Below are 24,309 nucleotides of genomic sequence, written 5' to 3'. Positions count from 1 at the left end.
GAAATCAGATTTTGCCCCTTCCCTTGGGTCTGCTGGGGGGTTTTGTTTGTTTGCTTGTTTTGGTTTTTTTGATCAAACTAGTAATATTGGCACTGATATGATACAGAATATAAGACAGAGGTAGATCTGCACATCACCACATCAAATTACAATTAGAACTGATTCTCTTTGAAACATCAATTTTACATAAATGCTTATCCAGTAGCATATCATAAACTATATTTCTTGTCCTGTAAATATAGAATTAAGGGCTAAAACTGTTAAAGCAACAGATGAATTTTTTCCAAGAGCAAAGAAATGTGCAACCCATAGGACTTGTGAGAAAACCTTAAACTAAATTGCTAGTCATCTTTAGGGACATTGGTTAAATTCTGTAAGTGTTGGCCTAAAAACAGAACTTAGTTTTTTCAGGTATTTAGAGATTTTCATGCATTGTGTACCTGAAGCTTTTGGTTTCTTGATTTTCTTTGACTCTCACCTCTTCCTCTCCTTGACATTTGAAAAACCTTCTTGGTGTAAGAAAAGCCCAGTCCTGGAAATTTTGCACTGAGTTTAAACCATAATATTTGATCTAATTCTAAACCAAACACCACTGTTCAGGGTTCTCATTAGTGGATTATTCAAAGGTAAATGCTTCTCCTGTTAATTATTAATTTACATAGTATCACAAGGATAAAAGAGATCCTTTCAGGAGTGGCACTGTTTCATGAAAACACGAAGGTGGAATGGGGTGGGTAGAGCAATCAGTAAGCTGACACAATGACCTTTCACACAGTGTTTCCTTAAAAAAGAATCAAATTGCTTTTAATTTTATGAAGTGAAAATGGCAGCATACATAGGATATTAAAATGTTTTCTTACATATGGTTTGCTGTTGGGCTCACAGATGAGGGCCTTTCTCATAAGGTGATATGCATACTATTTGCACAGCAGGAAGCAGGTTTTTGGGTACACTCTAGTTAACAGGAAATCTCCCAAGAAAATGAAGGGAAGGAAGGGGGCTAATGAGCCAACCTGTAATAACACAACCCAAAATTCTAGAAGGGAAGAAAAATAAAGCCATTGGAATAGTTGACTTAGCAATATCCTTGAAGGTCAGTGGTATTTCCATAGTACTCGATATGGCACAGAGACAGAGTCTTGAGTGTGCTGATACTTAAGTTGCCAAAAAGAGAGCCAAGTTGAGGCACAGACTGAGAAAATTTAAGAGCCTGAAGATTTAGTCTCTGCTTTCTGCTCAACACTTCTGAAATGTTGTTTTTTGCTGAGCTTTCATGCTGTTTGTTTTCATAACAGAAACAGGGGTCTTTGAAGAATTGACCAAGTATTATGTCTCCAATGAGACAGCTTTATTCAACAATGAACTACAGGTGGTGGTGGCTGAACTGCTCATTCAACATACAGTTCTAAAGGGCCTCAGTGTCAGGTTGTGTTCTCTAGACCCTTAATCTGACTTCCATACTGCGGAACCTCAGTCTCGGTGTTCAGCAGCCCTTTCAGAAGGATTTGCCTTTATTTCTGTAAATAGATGCTTTATGCAGAAGTATGTCTTAGTGAAAGGGACAAAAAGACAATGGTGTGAAATAAATTAACTAATTTAAAAATGTCAGATGGCTGACAGCCTAGGTAGCTGCACATGAAATGTAGCCAGACGCCAGAATCTTGTGGTAAAAGAAAGAACAGTCTTAAGGGCTTGTGTTGGAGCTTTTAGTTTATATTTTCCTAAGGCACAACAAAAGTTCTTTTAGATTTATGTTTTGGCAAGTGTTTTTCCTGCTGGAGGATCATAAAAGTAGGGGAGAATATCTGCCTAATGGCATGTTGGCATGCTAAAGTAAGGAAAATAATACTTGGATGAAAACTAAGGCCAGCAGGTGAAGAAAAACAACAAAAATTGTATTGGTTTTAAATTTGTACCAAGGCTAGTTCCTGAATACTAGAAAAATGAAAAAAGTCTTTCATACCTTTGCATGAGAATAAAATGATTTTCCTTTAGAAGCTGTTGCTCAGAATGTAATCTGTGGCAATGACACCATGTAGTAAAAACAATCTGGATTTTATAATAATGTTATAAGAAGGAAAAAGTTATAAAAATTCTAGACGGTACAGAGCTACAAATATGGTGGTACGTGAACAAAGGGGTCAACTCAGATTTTTACTCCAGAAAGGTTTTATGTTTGTGAAGGGTGATGTAACTTGTTATACATTGAAATCCAAGTTAGAACTAGCTGCCTTACCGTGAGATTTCACTGCCATTAGCACTTTAATTTTTGGTAGTTTTGTTGCAAGTTCAGGTAAGTTAGAGCTCTTTTCAACTGTTAAATGCATTTCTTTCAAAAAAAAAAAATGAAGGAATAGGTATTCTGATAAGCTTTCTGTAGATAGGATTCTGATCATTTTGGGTCCAGTTAACCCAGCATGTTTCCCTGGACGTAATAACTTGGTCTCTCTGAAAGCTGGGAAACATTGCAGTTTAAAAAGTCAGAGTATAATGACATTGATTTCAAATAAATTATGCTGGGAAGATAGGAGGATGAAATATGGATTGGTCAGACCACCAATCATGTTTTCCTAGACATAAAAAGTGATAAACATCTGCAAAGATCAAAGGAAAGAGAGCAACCACATTCAAGTAGTGAGAGGCGCAACGTTCTGCAGGTGTCCTGATGGCCTTCATCAAGGTTCCAAGATGACACATCCGCTCTGCAGGGCTGTAACCACACACAAACCCCAGAGCCGGCCCCAGATCTGGAATGCGACAAGTGGAGAACCCAGTGGCAAGTCTGAGCTTGTCTCGGACGCTCTGACTAGCACAGAGGCAGACAGTGAAGAACTACCAGAATCCTACCTAGAGCCCTGAGCTCTCTTTTACCTTGGAAACACACCACCCGTGAGGTTACCGTGGCAGAAATATAAATCAAGGCTGACACGGCTAAGTGCAGCCTTACAGCTGGCCATCTGGATACGGGGCTTTGCCAGTCCTTAGCTGTTTTCATTGTTTAATCAAATATTAAGAGAAGTTTAATTCATATTCAAGCCTTGCCAAAAAGAAAGAACAGTTAATTTCCTATGATCAGCACAAACTGTTAACCTGCTAAGTAAAGTTCAATTTTTACAGTAAATTTCTTTTTAAACATCTTAGGGTGAGGAGGAGGGAAGACAAATGAGATAATAACAAATTACAACACTCAGCAAGCTCCATTCCTTATTCTGTGTGTGGCTGACGGCATTAATCTGAAAGTCACTCTGCAACTGTGATGGTCAGATGTATTTGAACATGTAGATCCCTAAAGATGTCCTTATTCATTTGGCCAGGCCTGTGGTATAGGTTGTTGTGATTTTAGGGCTGCACCCGCAGCATATGGAGGTTCCGAGGCGAGGGGTGCAGTCAAAGCTATAGTCACTGGCCTGCGCCAGAGCCACAACAACGTGGATCCGAGCCGCATCTGCGAACTGCGCCACAACTCACGGCCACGCTGGATCCTTAACCCACTGAGCGAGACCAGGGATCGAACCCACGTCTTCCTGGATTCTAGTTGGCTTCGTTAACTGCTGAGCCATGACAGGAACTCTGGTATAGGGTTTTTTTTGTTTTCTGAACAAACAGAATAATTCATCAGTGCTTCCTGAGAGGCTCAAACAAGATCACTGGCCAGATTCTAAAGAGAAACTTTACTTTTGGCCTGTATCTCAGGTAAAGTGTTGTATATAAGCTGAAAAGGATGTGAAGAGAAGAACCAAGGCCAGTTAAAGTATGCCACCATGCGTGAAACTGTGGGTAACACCTATGATAGGTGACACCTTCTTTGAAAAGTTCCTCAATGAATCACAAAAGATGTTATCTATGTTCCATAATAAAAATCCCAATAAAAATATACCCAAAGATGTTTAATCCAGTCCTCTAAGCCATGGATAACAATTTAGATTTAGCCATGTAACAGTTTAGATTTAATTTAGATAAATTTAATTTAGATAAACTCATGTAACAGTATTCCATACATGACCTTATGAAAATAGACTCCTTTACTGTAAGGTAAACTGGTTATTATTAAACTGAATAGGACTGAGGTAGAAAGCAGATGGTAGTTTATAGAGTTCTTCATCTGGAAACATTCAGACATGCAGTACGTAGATAACAACAGCTGTCAGTTGTTGGGAGTTCTTCTAATAGCTGCATTTCATATTTCAGCATCACGTGGAAGCACCTGGATCCCCTTCCTACCACTTTAAGTGCTAAGTAGGAAGCGATGTACTGCTGCTTTCCCAGTCCATCTCTTAACACTCTGAAATGCACCAAAAATTGGAGGTGTAATGATAATCAGGTTACTCACTCTGTTCCAGGACTCGGCAATGTACCAGGTCACCAGGTAGTTCCCCTTGCATTGGTCCAACATGGAGGTCGGAGTGGGGGCCCCAGTACCCCCAGTAGCGCTCGGCCCCAAGGACTCCCAGGCTGACTCAAGCCCTGTTCCCTCACTCGCCTTGCACCCTGCCTACCCCCTCTGCTGTTTTATACTCTTGTTTTTTGGGGTGTTGTAGGCTCTCTCTGTGCTGAGAGGCTGTACAGACTTCACAGGTCTTTTCTGACTCTTTTTTTCCTGGATAAGCATAGTCATTTTCTAATTTTCCTTTTATATGCGATTGTTTTAAAATGTACTCGTCTTGGTGTTCGGCTTGCGGCTTAGCAATAACAAACCTATCTAATATCCATGAGCATGTGGGTTTGATCTCTGGCCTCGCTCAGTGGGTTCAGGATCCAGCTTTGCCCTGAACTGCAGTGTAGGTCACAGATGCTGCTCGGATACGGTTTTGCTGTGGCTGTGGTGTAGGCCGACAGCTACAGCTCTGATTCAAACCCTAGCCTGGGAACTAGGCCCCTGGTGTGGCCCCGAAAAGAGAAAAGAAAAAAAAAAAAAAAGGAGTAGTCTTTAATGTCCCAAAGAGAAAAAGAAAAGTGGAAGGGGGTACAAGCCCTTTAAATCCCCATGAAGTCTCTTCAGCTAGAAGGGGAGGGACTTAGAACAGTAGAGGGAGGCCGAAGGACTGTGATTGCCTTTTTCTCTTTCTCTGTACATCCCGGATCAGAAGCAGCCATCAGAGCGCAGATCCCTGTATTTGGAGCACAGTGTCCTTTTTGCCCACCCCGCTTCCTGGAAGCTACGTGCAAGGTGCTGCCTGCCTGCCGTGTGGTGCTCAGGCTAGGAGAAGGGTAACTGCCTCTGTGCTAAGAGCTGAAATTAACCAGAGTGTCCTGTCCACATCTTCCCCTGGAAGTTGCAAGCCTTTAGTAGACTCCAGACTTCCGAAACAGTCACTTCAAATTCTGCCCATGCAGTTTTTGTCCAGATGGGGAGGTGGAGTCCCCGAGCACTTCCTACTTTGCCATCTTCACATAATGCTCTGTGTGTGTGTGTGTGTGTGTGTGTTTTGGAATTGTTTGAGACATAACCTTCAAAGAGAGATTCTAGAAATGGTGCTGCAGAATCAGAAAATAAATACACATGTAATCCACTTAGATATTGCCAAATTACCATCTGTAGATGTTGTACAAGTTTGCATTCCTGCTAGCAAGGTAGTTATTTCTCCACAGCCTCACCAGCGATATTGTGTTGTCAGACTTGTGAGTTCTTGCCAATCTGAGATGAGTAATAATATGTTAACCAGAGATAAATTAAAGGAGAGAAAACAGTATATACAAAGAGTCACCTGGATTTCTAGTTCAGACTGAGGAGATTAGACACATGTGTTTCTCTCTCTTTCCTCCTTAACTCACTAAAATGAAGATCAAGAAATAAACAGAAGAGGCGTTCCTATTGGGTGCAGGGAAAAGGAATCTGACCTGTATCCATGAGGTGTGGGTTCAATCCTTGGCCTTGCTCAGTGGGTTAAGGATCCACGTTGCTGCGAGCTGTGGTGTGGGTCTCAAATGCAGGCTCGGATCTGGCATGGCTGTGGCTATGGTGTAGGCTAGTAGCTGTAGCTCCGATTCGACGCCTAGTCTGGGAACCTCCATATGCTTTGGGCCCTAAAATTTCGTGCCCCCTCCCCCCACAAAAAAAAGGAAAGAAAGAAACCGAACAACTTTAGAGTACTTTTTTCACTTTGATACTGTGCAGTTTTTCATTTATTCAAGCTTCAGTTGCACACCTTTCTTTTCAGCGAGATGTCTGTGGTGTTTGGTTTTCCTCAGTTTTTAAGAGTTCTTTGTATGTTAAGGATATTGTCATTTTGTGATATATATTATATTTTCATTACTCTTTTTAATTTGTTTCTACTGTGTTTTAACCATGCAAATTTTTTCTTTTATTACATTAAAAGCAATAAAAGAGAAGCCCTTAAAAGCTGTTTGGAAGCTTTATATGTAAGATTGGGGCTTATCAACAAAGATCTTACTGTTTCCTTCAGTGGAACTTCTGATTTAAGAGAACAGTCTACCAGCTTCTTGGTAGAGGAAAGGAGATTGGTTTCTGTACACAGATATTTATTCCCTTGCTTTCTTCTCTTCCGCTTGCTATGCTTAGTGTCCTCAAGTCAATCAATTTTGGGTCTTTTTTTTTTTTTTTTTTCTGTAGTAAACCTTTATTGTCCTGCTCTAGTTGGAGAACTGTAGTTGCTTGGCTGTATGTCGTGAGTTGGAGACTTGAGGATCTTTTTTTTTTTTTTTTTTTTTTGTCTTTTTTATTTATTTATTTTTTTACTATTTCTTGGGCCGCTCCCACGGCATATGGAGGTTCCCAGACTAGGGGTTGAATCAGAGCTGCAGCCACCAGCCTACGCCAGAGCCACAGCAACACAGGATCAGAGCCTCGTCTGCAACCTACACCACAGCTCATGGCAACACCCGAGCGTTAACCCACTGAGCAAGGGCAGGGACCGAACCCGCAACCTCATGGTTCCTAGTCGGATTTGTTAACCACTGCGCCACGACGGGAACTCCTTGGGGATCTTTTTTATTCAGTTTTTCAATCAGTCTAGATTTTAAACCTCATGTTTAACCATTGTCTTGGGGAGTTATTGGAGGTAAATTCCCGAGTCCTTTGAGAATTAGGTAGTGAGAATTGGCTTACTTCTGCAGACACTTAGAATATCTTATTTTCTCAGTCTTGTTAAATTCCGTCATCTCTTTTTGTCATCTGCTGCTGTCTCCTTTCAAGTTCTTTTATTTTTATTATATTTATTGTCATTTTACTGGATTTTAGATGTAAAGAGAAAGCAACTCATTAATTTATTGCACCTAACTAGGAATGCAGTGGTTCTTTATACATAGAGTTTTCTCTCCTTCGGCTCTACTTTGTGAGCAGTTGAGTGGCTCCCAGTGGTTCATTGGTATTGCACTTTTGTTTATGTTCCAGGACTCAGATTATTTTGATCAGTGTTTGGAAAATTGGTTACTTTTTTCCTCCCTGTGTCCTGTTTAATTTCAAGAGAAGAAAGTTTTTACAGTTTTAGGGAAAAGATTGTTATTGGTCCTGGAAATATGAAAGCTGCTTGAGAGTCTCATTGTCTTTTCCCCGTTTGATCCACATTTTGCCTTATAGTCGGTGTTTGGGGATTGTTGCTATTTTGTAGTTTAATTTTAGATGAATCCTCTTTGCTTTTTCTTCTTTTTCATCTTGGTGGTTTTCAAGAAGTAGGAAATAAACATACCTTTAATCCTTTCTTTTAAAATTCATTTAATACATTGTGGAAAAACAGTGCTCAGACATACTTCATTTACGAGATTGAATGAATACCTGGATTAAGGTACCCATGCCAGAATTTTTTCCTGTTCATATAGATCATACCATAGGAGGTATGACTCTAGGCTGACTCAGTTTGGTTGCAGTGAGTTTCATGTCATGACAGGCAGGAGAGTGCCTGTAAGAACATGCATGTACAGGAAGTAGAGAGCCGCAGAATCTGAAGTGGCATCAGGGGTGTGTTTGGTTTCGCTTGGTTTTCCACCACCCCTCTTATCAGTTGTTCTCTCTCATGGCACTTTGCTCTTCTCTGCACATTTGCTCTAAGATCTCCATGTGAGCCATTTTCATGTGCTTGCTAATAGTTTCCGTTCTCGTAAAGAAAGTTCATCCTACACCTGACCAGGAATAGACACCCCAGTCTCTCTGTTCCCTACTGTGGCCTCTCTGCTGCTTCTCTCTACAACTGACCACTGTACCCTGTTGCTGTTTCTTAGTCATTTTCCAAGGAAAATGAATTGACCCAGACCACCTTTTTGCACCACATGTGATTTGTTCTTCCTAACCAAACTGTGAACGGACTTTCTCGGATCGGTTCAGTGCTCCTGAAGCAGCTTGGGGGTGGTGGGGAAGGAGCAGTAGGTCAGGAGGGAACCTGCAAGGAACCGTGAGTGGACAGTTCCCCTTGGTAAGTGAGAGAGCAGCATAGAGCTGAATACATAACGTACTCCTCCTTGAGCCTACCATTTCCTTTTTAATAGAGCACATCAGGCAGCACTTAATCCAAATTGAATATTGTAGGAAACTAGCCAATATTTAAGGGTCAAAATTGACTGCAAAACCTGCTGTTTGGTGCTGTTTTTTCTGTTTGCATTGTGACTTTAGTAGTATGCTATGGCAGAAAGACCACTATCTTAGAAGTCAGGAGTCTTAGATTCCAGACCTGATTTTGCTGTTCTGCAAAAGGCTTCAGTTTCTTCATCAGATAAATTTTAAAAATCTCAGTGGAGTAGAAGAGTTTTTAAGGTAAAGTTTGCTACACCAAGCAGGGAAAGGTGCTTTCCACAGGGTCATCAGAATGCAAAACTATTAAAATGAAATCATAAGTTCCGATTAATGTAAATAGTTAGAAATGAAAATGCGTGGACCCATGCATTAGAAAAGGATATGAGAGTTTTATAGTGAGCCAAATTCTCCTCATTTGAACTTGTTTGATTTGAAATCGGATGGTGTTCGTGAACTGATTTAAGTCAGGTATTATGGTCACAGACTCTTTTCCCAACTTGAGTTGCACATAGGTAGTGTATTAATATAAGTTTAAAATGCCTTTTTCTTCCTTGCTTTTTTAAGAAGCAGAGTTGGATATTCGAAATAGATAAGTAACATGGGTTTCTTTTCCTTTTTAGGATTTAAGTGCCCAGTATGCTCAAAATTTGTACCCTCAGATGAAATGGATTTGCATCTTGTGATGTGTTTAACAAAGCCAAGAATAACCTATAATGGTAAGTCTAGCACTTTAAAATTCTATTTTAAATTAGAATTGCCTTAGATTTATGAATTTCATGTTTCAGGTAAAATTTTAAAGGCAAGGAAGGACTGTCTATGAGCCCTGAAGCTAACCGATATCCTAATTATGTCTAGTGCTCTGGCTGTGCCATTCTTACCTGAGCACAATCTCCGGATATTCAGAACTGCAGGAGAGATTTTCAGTGTAGTCTCAGTACATTTTGAAATAGACTTGGGGGAAAAAGGTGAAATAGTTTATTCCTGACTTTGATGAACTGAATAAAATAAAGAAAAAATGAGGGCTTTTTTCAAAATTTTCTACATAGAAAGACGAATTTCAAAAACTCTGGAGAGGAGTTCCTGTCGTGGATCAGCAGAAATGAATCTGACTAGCATCCATGTGGATGCAGGTTTGATCCCTGACCTCGCTCAGTGGATTAAGGATCCAGCATTGCCGTGCGCTGTGGTGTAGGTCACAGACTCGGCTCAGATCCTGCATTGCTGTGGCTGTGGCATAGCCCAGCAGCTACAGTTCCGATTCAACCCCTTGCCTGGGAATCTCCATATGCCACAGGTTCGGCCCTAAAAAGACAAACAAAACAAAAACCTGTAGAAATTTCAGATTTTTCAAATCTAAAATTTGGTTTGAAATAGAATGACTAAGATGAGTACCAGTGAACACTGAAGCCAATTGAAGGACTGGCTTCTTGATCAACAGATATCTTTGTTGTTGAGTACCTATCAAGGATGAGGCGTATATAGTGTTACAGCAGTGAATAAAACGGGTGGCCCCTACAACCTAGGATCAGCCAAAGGTTAATCAGCTGAAGTGTAGTAACATTTAGTTAACAATCTGAGATTTCTCCTCAGATTACAGAAATTTTGTGGGGGGAAAATTTAACATTGAAATTAGCACTTTATTTTGAGTAGCTTTTTTTGCAAATTGATGTAGGAATTTATCTCTCCTGAAGAAGAGAAAATAGTGCTTCAGCCATACTATTACAGTAGTGACAGTTGAGTACTTTTCCCCATTTTCCAGTGAATAAGTAAAAGTAGCTTTAAGTAATTCCTTTTAGTAGTAAATGTACCTGTTGATTGTATGTAAACCTTTCTGCATTAAGAAATTGAATCGACAACTTTGCCTAATCTAGATAAAATTTAGTCACTTAAGAAATAAAATAACAGGAGTTGCCATTATGGCTCAGTGGTAACAAACCCCACTAATATCCATGAGGATGCAGGTTCAATCCCTGGCCTCACTCAGTGGGTTAAGCATCCCGCTTTGCCGTGAGCTGTGAAGTAGATTGCAGATGTGGCTTGGATCCTGCGTGGCTGTGGCTGTGGTGGGGCTGACAGCTGCAGCTCTGATTGAAACCCTAGCCTGGGAACTTATATGTGCTGCACTGGTGGCCTTAAAAAGAAAAAGAAAAAAAAGAAAAAAGAAAAAAAAGAAGGAGCAAGGAAAAGCAAGCAAGCAAGAAAACATTAAAACATTCATGTTCAGTATTTGAGGTAACACCTATTGGGCTTGTTTCTCATACTTTTATTCTATTACCTTATCACCTTCCATAATTACTATGTTTATTACAAGTGTTTTTAAAATAAATATCCTTAAATCTTAAGACTTTGGCCTTGAATTTTAAAATCGCAAATGTGTTTCCTTTTACCATATAATATATTTGCACATACTCTTAGTATTCTATATATTTACTTTTATGTAGTGTATTTGGATATATCTTTCTTTATGTTGATATTGGGCAGTTTTTAATTTCCTGATTTAATGGTGATCAGGTCATAAAAGTTTTCTACTAGGTCACTTATTTCGTAGTTTAAGAACAATATGTAACCTGCTTCGGGAGACTGTGAACCAAAAATTCAGATTTTTAAATATTTGACAGTATCCCTATTTTGAAGTTAATGCAAAAAGTACAGTTGCAGCCATTTTGAAGAATGGCTACCAACTTTAAGGTAGGTAGGCCTGAAATTTTTTAATTTGTTAAATATATTTTAATGTGTATCAATATTACAGTGAGAAACAAAAACAGCTTCTTTATAAACATGTGATTCTTGCAGTTTTAAAATGTGGGCAGTGGCTAACTCTGAGGTCCGAAGAAGGAGCCGCTTTGATGGGCTGGTTTATTAACCTGATGGTGGCAGGTTGTGGTGGTGGCAGGTTGTGGTGGTGTGCTTGCCTGTCACCGGCTGTGGCAATACTAAGGTTTTGAAGGCAGAGCCGTGTAGGGGAAGAAAAAATAATCCTTCCACCTTTGTGAGTTCTTGGCTGAGACTCCTGTAATAAAAGTGGGATTAATAAGAGGAAAACTAAAGTTTATTAACATGTACGGCTCCTGTATTCATAGGAGATACCCAGAGGAGAATGAGCAAATGTTCAAGGTGGTTTAAAAGGTGGTTTTAAATACCCTTTTCAGTTAAAGACTGAAGAAGGCGAAAAGAGGGTGAGGGTGAGGGTGGGCCTGGGGAGGCTAGTGGTGGAAAGTTACCAGGAAAACCATGGCAAACAAGGAATTTGTTATGTGAGTATAAATTAGTGCCTTCTCTATTGATAAGATTCTCTTGTAGCATCTTTTGTGATTTAGAGCCCTCCTTCTCTTCCTGGTACTGGAAGCAAATGAAGAGTTCCCTTATAAATGTAAATTTCCCTTACAAAAGGGTAACTTCTACTTTGTTTTCAGAGCTCCTCTTGTGTCTATTGTTTCTCAGTCATTTAAAAATAATCCTGCATGGGGAAAAAAAGAATAGATATATTTATATGTATGGCTGATGCACTTTGCTGTACACCTGAAACTAAAGCAACATTGTAAATCAACTATGCTCCAATAAAATTACATTAAAAACAAAAAAATAAAGACAATTCTATGCTACAAATAATAATAATAATCCTTATTTCAAAGAAGCGCATATTTTAGGGTAGTATATTCTGCCACCCTTCGGTCACCAAAATCTGATCTGTCATCGGTGATGAGCCTGAGTGAAAATTGGCCTCTTGAATACCTAAGCAATAATGCAGGATTATTAAAATGTTTAGAGCAAGATGAGTCAGAGAATCTCTGAAACAAAATCTTTTTAGTCAGCTGGACTCCTCACAACTTAATATTTGAATATTTGTTTATTAACTTAAACCTTTTGCACCCTTTCCTAAAGTAGTTAGATCTATAATTTTAAAATTTATTTGTTAAGTACATATTAATATAATTGTGTGTAAAACATTGACAGCAAGAAGAATAGTCGAGCCTGTTTTTTGGGCTGGATATATTTGTAGTCAAACTCCTAAATAGGAGGAATTCCAGAAATTTCTGAATAAAGTTGGTGATTTGGAGTTTCAGATTTTGTATTCACAAAAATGATAGTCCAAAGATTGGTTTGGTCTACCAGACTCGCCCACAGAAGCTTCCTTATTGTTTTGTTTCTGTTTTTTTTTACTTCTGTTTCTTTTTTTTTCCATTTTTTTAATTACTCAAATGAGTTTATCACATCTGTAGTTGTATAATGATCATAACAATCTGATTTCACAGGATTTCCATCCCACTCCTTACTGTTTTTTAATCTGTAGTATATTCAGATACCCAAGTCCTGGTGACTAAGAAAATTGACTAGCCAGGTGGAAGCTCTCAGGGTTTAGGCAGCTGGCTCAGCAGAGGTTCAGGTCGGAGGCCCAAAGCTGTCAAGCAGGGAGTGATTTATAGTGATGTAAGCGGTTATCCCTTTGTAGGTGGTATTTTGGCAGGATGGGAAAAAAGTCAGAGAGCCACAGCGAGTGTTCGTATGTAGAAAGATAGTTGCCCTTGAATCAGGGACTGTCTGCTTCATATGCTTTTCCCTCTTTCATGGGCTTCATTGTTGAGTTTTATGAACCTAGTAATTTGTTGTCTATGACGCTAAAATAAATTTTATGGCGTTTCTATTTCCTTGTTCCTCATTTTCTAAAATATTTCACAAGAAACAAAAAATGAAATAAGTCTGTTGGCAAAATTTTACTCTTGATTTTCTTAGTCTTTAAACTTTATTGGATCCTGGCATGTTTTGCATCATGTAAAATACAGTTTTCATTTTAGACTTACAGGATTGAACTCTGTATTTACAACATCTCTGTGTTATTTCTCATTAGTACTATGTGTGTGCATGTGCACTGGCAGGCAGTGTAACTTGAAGTAAATTTGTTTTCTGAGAGTTAATTATAAACTTACGTAGTGCATCAAAACAGCTTTTCAAAATTGTCAGGGAGAAGACTGACCTTTTTGGACAGAATAAGATGGGAATGTTACTCTTAAAGGAATTGTTTCTGGGAGTTCCTGTAGTGGCGCAGCGGAAATGAGTCTGACTAGTGTCCATGAGGATGCAGGTTTGATCCCTGGCCTCACTCAGTGGGTGGGGGATCTCGCGTTGCTGTGAGCTGTCGTGTAGGTTCCAGATGCGGCTCAGATCCCACGTTGCTGTGGCTGTGGTGTAGGCTGGCAGCTATAGCTCCGATTTGACCCCTAGCCTGGGAACTTCCATATGCCATGGGTGTGGCCCTGAGAAAGCAAAAAAAAATTAAAATAAAGGAATCATTTCTGAAAAAAGATGAGTCAGTTTGGACAGGACCCTGTTCTGTGATGAGTGTGAGGGAAAGGCCCCCATCTTCTGTGCTGTTGCTGTCGGCGGGAGGATGTATCTTACACACTTATTTGGATGTTGAGTGAGGTTGCAGCAGGCAGTCAGCACTTTGATTCCACTGTGCACCTGTAGTCTTTGAATGACCTGGCTTTTCTCACTCTAGCGTGTTTGCAAGAAAGTACATATTTTCCCCCTCTAGTTACTGTCTGGCTTTCCAGGCAGTCACGATTTTCATTGTAAGTTATCAATTTGCTTTCTGCCTTACATACTACATTTTTTGGGTTCTCAGATTCCTCCCCCACATTTTAAGCTTTCTGAATTTAAGATGCTTTCTGAATTTAAGATGCCTTCTGAAATTGGCATGTCTCTTATAATGTGAAAAAAATGTATTTGTCAGTCACCAGGCAGAGTTTTAAATAAGGAGGTAGTTATCATTACCTGAGTTTGTTGAACTTTGCCTTCTGTGGAAGATATCTATTGTCTGATTCGATGTGTCTGTTCATGTATTTGCATTGATTTCTGTGTTTGAGTTTTAACTTAAATGTGGATTTCTTTTTTTATATATAAATTTTATTGGAGTAAAGGTGACTTACAGTTTGGTATTAGATTCAGGTATACAGCAAAATGAATCAACTATACATATATATATATATCCATTCTTTTTCAGATTCTTTCCCTATATAAGCTATCACAGAATATTGAATTATTTCCCCAAGCTATATAATAGGTCCTTGTTACTGATTTACTTCATATACAGTTGTGTACATTTGCCATTCCCAACCTTCCAATCCATCCGTCTTCCCCAGCATTTTCCCTTTGATAACCATGTTTGGTCTCAAAATCTTTGAGTCTGTTTCTGTTTTGTGAGTAAGTTTTTTTGTATTGTCCATATTAGTAATCTCATGATATTTGACTTTGTCTGCCTGACTTACTTTATTTAGTATGATAATCTCTGGGTCCATCCATGTTGCTGCAAATGATGTCATTTCTTTTTTTTTGTCTTTTTGCCATTTCTTGGGCCACTCCCGTGGCATATGGAGGTTCCCAGGCTAGGGGTTGAATCAGAGCTGTAGCCACTGGCCTACGCCAGAGCCACAGCAACGCAGGATCCGAGCCTCGCTCACGGCAACCCTGGATCCTTAACCCACTGAGCAAGGCCAGGAATCAAACCCGCAACCTTATGGTGCTTAGTCGGATTCGTTAACCACTGTGCCATGACAGGAACTCCAAATGTCATTTCTTTTTTATGGCCAAGTAATGTTCCATTTTATATATGTACCACATCTTTTGTGTGTGTGTGTGTGTGTGTTTGTGTGTGCACACGCCAGGTCATCTTTATCCATGAATGTGGATTTCTAATTGTGGTTTTTAAGTGACTTTGTAAAGATTACATATGGGGCAGCATTGAATTGAAGTTATTTTTAGGTACTTTAAATTGATTGTCATGCTAGGCAGTGAAATTAAAGGCACACAAAAAAAAAGTCAGATCCTTTATGCTATATTGTAGAAATGTCAAAGTAGATGATAATTCAGAGGATGGTGGCAAAACTGTTCTAAAACCCATGCGGGATTCCTATAGAAAAATGCAGTCATCTTCTGTTAAAGGTGGACTTCTGATGAAAAATTTAAAAATACACAAGGAGTGAGAATCAGCAGATGTGATTAGAATTACTTTTTAATTCTTAAAGAACTTTAGAACATAAATATTTAAATCATTAACATTAAAAATGAATGGGAAATAGTAAAAAAAGAATAAGACACATTGTGAATAGATACGAATTAAACTCTTTGGACATCAGCCACTGAAAATATCAACTAATATGTTAAGTATCAGATTAGATAGGGCTGTAAGGAGAATTAGTGAAGTGTAAGGTGGATCTGAGGAAGTTCCACAGAGTGTAATACATGGCATGGAGCCTGTTACAAATACATCCACCATACATAGAATAATGTCATAAAAAGAGATGGAATTGACTTACAGTTTCCAGTTGCCTGTGTAAAAAGTTTAGAGGTAGCTACTCCGTCCTAAAAACAAGTAAAAAGCTGAATGAGTAGACTGAAAAATCAACTTCTCTTTTTTTAAAAATAAGTTTTATTGGAGTATAGTTGACATACAAAGTTCTGTTAGTTTCAGGTGTACAGCAAAGCAATCAGTTGTACACATACATATATCCATTTCTTTTCCCACAGAGTACTGGGTGGATTTCCCTGTGCTATGCAGTAGGTCCTTGTTACCTATTTTATTTATAGTAGTGTGTACATGTCAATCCCAGACCCTAATTTACCCCCCCCTGCATTTCCCCTTTGGTAACCATAAATTTGGTTTCAAAATCAAAATGAGTGATTTTGAGTCTGTTTCTGCTTTGTAAATTCTCTTGTATCATTTTTTTTTACTAGATTACACATATTAGTGATCTCATATAGATGGGAGCTCACAGGACAAACTGCCACCTGAAGATAGGCACAGATGTAGACCCTGAAAGGATTAATAAGATTTGCAGAGAAATGGAGGGTGTGTTAAGAAATAACAACTCGGTAGGAGTAGTCTGGGGCAATGGAGGATAGTGAAAGAGAATTGAAGGTAAAAAGATAGATTAGGGCTGAATAATGACATTTTCTAATAAATTATATGGAGGATTAATCTTGCATTCGTGTGCAGAAATGTTTGTAAGGAAAATAAGTTCTTTAATACCAGTTTGGAAAATGGTATGGTACCATGGTGTGAAATGTGGGAGGTGGTTAGGTGATGCTGGGAAGAAACAGAGACAGATGTCAGAAGCATTATAAAGAAAGAATGAATTGGTTTTAGTGACTGCTGGAAATAGGAAAGGAGGGGTCACGGGTGACTTGAGGGTTGGCAGTGGAGGACTCACTTGGGCGTAAGAGATTGTAGGAGAGGACCTAGCCGAGCTAAACATTGTGCCGGCAATGTTGATCTTTGCAAAAGGTGACAGTTGTGAAATGTGATTCTTTTTTAAAGGATTTTTTCCAAAATGAAGAATAAGGATTTTGCAGAGGGTCACTGAATATTTTGTTGAGTTCAAGAAAGATTTTAAAGAAATGGCTTATGAATATTTTTTTCAGTGATCATTTATTACTTGTACAACTTTTTTTAAAGTGCTTTTTCTCTCCCCCCTTAAGTCATCTTGGCCCTGATAATTCAAAACATTCCCCTGGAGGAAGTTCCCACGTGGTGCAGCAGGTTAAGGCTCTGTCATTGCTGGAGCTGTGGCACAGGCTGCAACTGTGGCACGGATTTGATCCCTGCTCTGGGAACTTCCACACGCTGCGGATGCAGCCAAACAAGACAAGACAAAAAAAACAACAGCAACAAAAAAACCACTGCTCTGGATTTGCCTCAGAGAGGGCTTTGAGAAGTATCTCCCCAGTCACTGAGAGGTTTGATTGCAGGAAAGGCAGTGTTAACACAGTAGCTTTTTGGGGGATCCTATTTAATTCTTAACATTTTAACAGTATATTAAGGTCATAGAGCAAGAAAAATAATAAAGAAAAATATACTAGATAGTCCTACTCCTTTGCTGTCTACATATTTAAAATAATTGATTTGATTTCTTAAATGTTTTACTGGATTGATTTTGCAATCTCCAGGCCTCTTGACATTTTAGCATCTTCTAGATTATTGTTGCTTAGGGCTCCTTTTATCTTGATCCCTTCAAACTGTACTCCTTAGAATCCTTCTCAATTCTTAGGTCTTTTCTTGCAGTGCTTTTTGGTATGAGAGACTTACTTATAGCTGAAAAATCTTTGACACCAAGTACCCAGATCGTGGTTTCTAAATACCATTCTAAAACAACAAGCAAACAAAAACACCAAACAAGGGTCTTTGGAGAAATGGCTGACTCTAGGGCTGGAGCAGAGAAAATAAAGGAAAGTCTAGAGGTCTTGTATTATCTGAAAGCATGGAAGTGCTCAAAAATAAAAAAGATGAGGGCATGTTAAAGGGACACAGGAGCCAACCTGAATGAGTTCCCAGTGAATAACTAGAGCAACAGAATTAATATAGCATGCTATTGGATTATAGCTCAAAGCATAAGATAAATATGTCTGTTTCCATCAGACAGTCATAAAATTAATAAGGAAAAGTAAAAGTTTAACCTGGAGATTAATCCTAAGAGACAAACCATGCATTTCTTTTCCAAAAAAAAAAAACTTTTTTAAAATTTTAACATTCCCATTAAAAAAATTTTTTTTATTGAAGTATAGTTGATGTAGAGTGTGCCAGTTTCTGCTCTACAGCAAAGTGACTTGGTTACACATACATAAATATGTTCTTTTTTATATTCTTTTCCATCATGGTCTGTCCCAGGAGAGTGGATATAGCTCCCCGTGCTGTACAGTGGGACCTTATTGTTTATCCATTCTAAATGTAATAGTTTGCATTTCCTGACCCCAAACTCCCAGTCCATCCTCCCCCGCCCCAAACCACAAGACTGTTCTCTGTGTCTGTGAGTCTGTCTGTTTTGTAGATAGGTTCATTTGTGCCATATTTTAGATTCCACATGTAAGTGATATCATATGGTATTTGTCATTCTGACCGTTTAATACGATAATCTCTAGTTGCACCCATGTTACTGCTGCAAATGGCATTGTTTCATTATTTCTATGGCTGAATAATATTCCATTGTATTATGTACTATGTCTTCTTCCATACCTCTGTTGGTGGACATGTAGGTTGTTTCCATGTCTTGGCTGTTGTAACTAATGCTGCTATGAACATAGGGGCGCCTGTATCTTTTTGCCTTATAGTTTCGTCTGGATGTATTCCCAGGAGCGGGATTGCTAAATTATTTGTCGCCTCTTGTAGGTTTTTCGAGGAACCTCCATACTGTTTTCCGTAGTGACTATACCAGCTTATATTCACACCAACAGTGGAGGGTTTTCTTTTCTCCACACCCTCTCCAACACTTATTTGTAGACTTACTAATGATGGCCGTTCTGACCAGAGTGAGGTGATGCCTCATTGTAGGTTTGATTTGCATTTCTCATGTGCCTGCTGGTCATCCATAACATTTGTGGTCGTATAAAAGAATTTTCTGCCAAAATTTTTTATTTTTTAAAATTGTTTTATTTTTTGCTTTTTAGGTCTGCACCCACAGCACATGGAAGTTCCCAGGCTAGGGATCAAATTGGAGCTATAGCTGCCAGCCTACACCACAGCCACAGCAATATTTGATATAAGCCACACCTGTGACCTACAGCACAGCTCACAGCAACGCCGGATCCTGAACCCACTGAGCGAGGCCAGGGATCGAACTTGTATCCTCATGGATACTAGTTGGATTCATTTCCACTGCACCACAACAGGAACTTCTTCCAAAATTTTTTTGTTTTGTTTTGTTTTTTTTTAGGGCTGCACCTGCACCATATGGAGGTTCCCAGGCTAGGGGTCAAATCGGAGCTGTAGCTGCTGGCCTACGCCACAGCCACAGCAACGCAGGATCAGAGCCACATCTGTGACCTACACCACAGCAATGGTGGATCCTTAACCCACTGAGTGAGGCCAGGGATCGAACCCGTGTCCTCATGGATACTAGTTGGGTTCGTTACCTCTGAGCCGAGATAGGAACTCCCCAAGATTTTTTAATGTGCCATATGTGTTCTCTGATTTTTTATTTATTTATTTATTTATTTATTTATTTATTTATTTATTTATTTATTTGTTTTGGCCATGCCTGTGGCATATATTGGCCCATTCTTGGGACAGGGATCGAACCTGCTCTACAGCAGTGACCTGATCTACAGCAGTGACAATGCTAGATCCTTCACTATCTGACCCACCAGGGAGCTCCCTCTGTGCTCTCCAATTTTAAGTATACCCAGAACACACCATATTGTATATGGGACATACATAATTTGAAGTGCATAATCTTAGTTTATTATCACCATTACAATAGTGGATGAAAGGGATTTTTAAGAAGATGAGAGCTACTGTTGTAAGCCCCAGCAACAGAAGACTTTGTAATTTTCTCTTCCTCAGGCTTTAAGGGAAAATGTGAGTTAAGTTGTTAGATTTCGTGTTGTGGAATTCTCGTAGTGAAGGGCTCCTATTATGAAATCTTTCTAACTTCAGACATTTTATGTTTATTGTGTGTAGAATACAGATGAGTGAATGTGAAGTATAGTTTATTGTTCATTAATATAAGACTCAGCTAGATTCTGTTTTAGCCTTTTACTAAGTGATGTTCACTGCCTTGCTAAATGCTGGTTTGGGAGATCTTCAGTTTACCTACTAAGGAACATGGTTTGTCTCTACAGTTGTTGATTGTTTGAGAACCTAATATTTTATAGTTGTGCTACTGTTATGAATGACATTTGCTTACAATTTGAGTTTCAAATTGGTTTTGTTGCTTTAAAGAGAAGCTGTTGGTTGTAGGCTGGTATTTGGATTTTCTAGGTATGTAACTGTCATCCGCAAATGAAGGTGATATTTTCAAGTGTTTGAGCACATGTGTTGTTTATGTGTCCTACTGCATGAGTTTGAAGCCTAAAAATGATGTTGATAATAGTCTTATGTGTCTTTCGTGTTTCACTGTTTTGTAGAGGCTTGCTTAGAGTTTTGGTAAATCATCTTTATTGCATATATGTCATTTGCATCTCATTCTCTTCAAGCAAAAAAAAAGAAAGATTAATTTTATTAAAAGATTTTCCCCCTTTTTATTATTGATAAATTACACCGATAGATTTTTCTAATGTTTCAGTTGAATTGTGTTGATTCCTAATGTTGTTGGGTTTAATTCTGTTTGATCATGGATTATTACTCTTTTAAAACATGCTACCCAATTTATGCTAGCTGAAGATTATGCTAATAAAATGAATGGGAAGCTTTCCGTCTTTGCTCTGGAATAATTTGTAAAACCCAGAAAGGACTATTCTCATCATATCAGATAAAGTTCAGCTATACAACATCCACTTTTTTTTTAAGGTAGATCTTTGACAGTCTTTATAACTTCCGTGATTATTTGTATGTTCAGGTTCTTCCACTTCCTCAGTCAATTTTGAGAATTTGCATTTTGCTAGAAAATAATAAATTTTCTTCCTGAATTTCCTAGTTAATTGCTGTAGCATCACATAATAACATTTTCTTTCAAGTATTTTAATCTTCTTAATGTTTTTGGTTATACTGTCCTTTTCATTCTGCTGTTGTATATTTTTATTTCTGTACTTTTAAACCTTACTAGTTAATAGGACTTATATTTGATATTTTCAAAGAAGCAACTTTAGCTATAAATAAAGCTACTAATTTATTAGTACTATGTACTGAATAAAGCTACTTAATTTATTTCTTTTCAGTCTTTTGATTTTTAAGGAAAGTATTTTAGAAATAGAAATATTTTTCTTATAAGGGCTTTAGTTGTATCTGAGGTTTTACTATGAAATGTTCTTTTTTTTTTTCTTTTTTTTCTTTTTTTCGCTTTTTTAGGGCCGCACCTGCGGCATATGGAGGTTCCCAGGCTAGGGGTCCAATCAGAACTGTAGCTACTGGCCTGCGCCACAGCCACGGCAACACCAGATCCGAGCTGCATATGCGAACTACACCATAGCTCACGGCAACACCAGATCCTTAACACACTGAGCAGGGCCAGGGATCAAACCTGCGTGCTCATGGATCCTAGTCAGATTTGTTTCTGCTGCACTATGACAGGAGCTCCAAAATGTTCTTTTTGTTTATGCTAGGTAATTTCTCATTTTAATTAAAAAAATTTTTATTTTGTAAATTTTTTTATCAGAGGAGGGGTCTTGATATTAGATATTTGGTCTTGATATTAGAGAATGATATTGATATTTGGTCTTGATATTAAAGGATGCTACCCACAATATCTGTGTTTTTGAAATTTATTGATGTTTTCTTTGTGGCCAAGTACATCACTGAGCTCTGTAAGTCATGAATATAAGAGAAGCATGTGTATTTTCTGTAGAGGAAAAAAATTTACTTCCACTGTTTTTCTTTAATGCATATGTATGTAAGTCCTTCCAGTACATGGAGTTTAATAGTATTAGTGAAATGATCGGTGTTCTTGCTTGTGTTTGGTCTACACAGTCTGACAGATTTGGGAAGAAGGTTGTTAAAACTCTACAGCTATAGTTTTACTCTTTTTTCCTTATATTTAAAGTCCTTTAGGCTCCTTTTGGTGATAGATGCCTTGTAGCAGTCTTTTCCTGGCTTTATATTTTTCATAGCTCTGTTATTTATTTGCAGGAGTGTTTATAACTTTCCTTTTGGATTGAATCTTTTTATGTTATCAAGTATGCTTCTCTATTCTTTATATAAAATTCCGATTTATCTAATATTATTTTGACTTATGCTCATCAGAAACTGTGAAGGCTCTGAAATTTTACCATACTTTAAATTAGCCTGCCGCAGTTTCATGAATTCTGACAAAAGAGAATCAAAAGACTTACACTATTAATCATAACAGTAGCCAGAATATTAGCATTTTCTTGTGCAATTACCTCAAATCCCTATTCCCCCAGGGTGATGGTGAAGAGGACAAGGTGATACCTGCACACTCAGTGATGCACATTATAGAAGAGGAAACCCGAGCTTAGGGAAGTAAGCAGGCCCGCCCTTTGCACTGGAGGGGACACTGTCTCTGTCTTTCACAGCTGTTTGCTATACAAAGATCCTTGAAAAGATAGCCCAAGACTTGCAGAAATGCGAGACCAGACCCATGGAGAACTGCCTCCCAACAATTTCATTTTATTTTGCCTGCCATCTTTCCTCATTTCTTTTTTTTTTTAGTTATATTTTCATTTTTGAAAAGGTGATATGTATGCCAAAGCAGAGGGATAAAATGGATATAAACTGTTAAGTCTCCTTCTTTACCTCAGTCTCTCAGTCAGGTTCTTAACCCATTGCACCACAGTGGGAACTCCTAGAAGTTCACTTTGGGACAACCGTTTCTGATTTTTTTCTACAGATTTGGGCTTCTGCCTTTATTCTCTTTTGTGTCTTAATACTTCCCAGAAAGTTGTCTACTTCTTTGCTGTATACTGTTAACAAAGTAGTCTCTTATGGCTTCTTTATTTTCTACGATAATGTGGTTGCTTCCCCGTTTTTGTTTTTTACGTGTTTGTGTTTCAGCCTTCATCTTTTTTATTACTGACAATTTTGATTGTTTTTCTTTCAAAGAGTAAGTTCTTAGATTCCTTGAGCTGTCATTTCCCCTGTTTTCTAATTCATTTATGAAAATTTTGTTTAAATTATTTATTCCTTCTCTTTCCTTAGGTGTGCTTTCCTTGGTTGTTTTGGAAGTATTAATCTGTTTTCTTTCATCTTTCCTTTCTTCCTTTCTTAGTTTTCAGCATAACTATGAATTTCTCTTCTTCAGCCTAAGTATGAATTTCTCTCTGAAGATGTTTTAACTCTGTTCTATAGATTCTGATATGTAGTATTTTTATCATTGTTACTTTTTAAAAATTTTCTTTAGATATCTGTATTTTGGAGGGAATACTTTCTTTGACTCAAAAGTTATTGAGTGTGTTTTAAATTCCCAGATGTTAGATCTGTCTAGTCTTTCTATTTGTGTTCTAGTTTTACTGTATTTTGATCAGAGGATATTATTTTACCACTTCTATATTTTAGTTTACTAAGATTTTCTTTGTGTAGTTTAATATGTGGTCATTTTTGGCAAATGTTCCATATTTGTGTTCAGTTTAAAAGTTCTTTTATATCCATCTCTTTTTTCACTTTGTCATGGACTGAGGTTAATTAAAGGCTTTTACTGCTAGTGTTCCTGTTTTTATCTATTGCCTGTACTTTTTTGCTTTATGAATGCTGATGCTATGAATATTATTCCTAATTATTATAACCTAGGTGCGTTTCACCTTTTAGTACTATAAAGGGTCCTGTGTCTCTTTTAGTGCTTTCCTCAGTATATTCAGCCTTATATGATGTTAAGATTATAGTTATTTTTCTTTTGGTGTCTATAGTTTGTATTTGCCTGATAAATGTTTTTCTTTTACTTTCAACTTTCATCTTTCCGTCTCAGATATGCTTCTTATGTACAATGCAAGGTTTATTTCATTTGGAATCCAATTTAATCCTTACTTTTTTATTGTATTGATTTAGTTCATTTACATTTCTTAATATGAGTACTTCTATCATATTATATACTTTCTGTTTTTATAGGTTTTTAAAAATGTTTGTCACCAAGTGGCCAGTTTTTCTTTGTTTTATATGCTGCTGCTTTTAATTAGAAAGAACCACTATTCTTTTTTTTTTTTAGAGATTTCTTTCATAACTATAACTATATATTATCCTTAAGGTCATATTTTTAGACATTGTTAATTTCTTTCTGCAGGTAGTGATGAAATGAGTGTTTCTTCTTTCTCCCTTTCTTATCCCTATGTCCTAATTTTAGTTATTACCTTATCTTAATCTTTACTCTTATACTATTAAATATGTCTGTACTTCTGTTATTTGCCTTGTCAGCTTTAAATGATACTTATTTACACCCAATTATTATAGAGAATTAACTTTTAATTTTTTA

General features: G+C 37.9%; 1 protein-coding gene and 1 pseudogene across 2 annotated transcripts in view; one reads left to right on the top strand and one right to left on the bottom strand.

The window, feature by feature from the left end:
* The window catches only part of ZNRF2 (zinc and ring finger 2), a 101,344-nt gene that overhangs the window by 52,117 nt on the left and 24,918 nt on the right, over positions 1 to 24,309 (top strand). For both annotated transcript variants that reach the window (XR_002340314.1, XM_003134814.5), the window contains exon 2: positions 9,085 to 9,180. Coding sequence is in view for 1 of the 2 variants with exons in the window: in XM_003134814.5 (XP_003134862.2) it covers positions 9,085 to 9,180 (96 nt within the window). In the remaining variant the exon portion in view is untranslated. The remainder of the gene's footprint in view (positions 1 to 9,084; positions 9,181 to 24,309) is intronic.
* Positions 3,607 to 8,179, bottom strand: LOC102167633 (annotated as a pseudogene).

This window comes from Sus scrofa, chromosome 18 (genome assembly GCF_000003025.6).
Source record: "Sus scrofa isolate TJ Tabasco breed Duroc chromosome 18, Sscrofa11.1, whole genome shotgun sequence".
Taxonomy (NCBI): domain Eukaryota; kingdom Metazoa; phylum Chordata; class Mammalia; order Artiodactyla; family Suidae; genus Sus; species Sus scrofa.
This window is presented reverse-complemented; position numbering and strand designations above follow the sequence as displayed.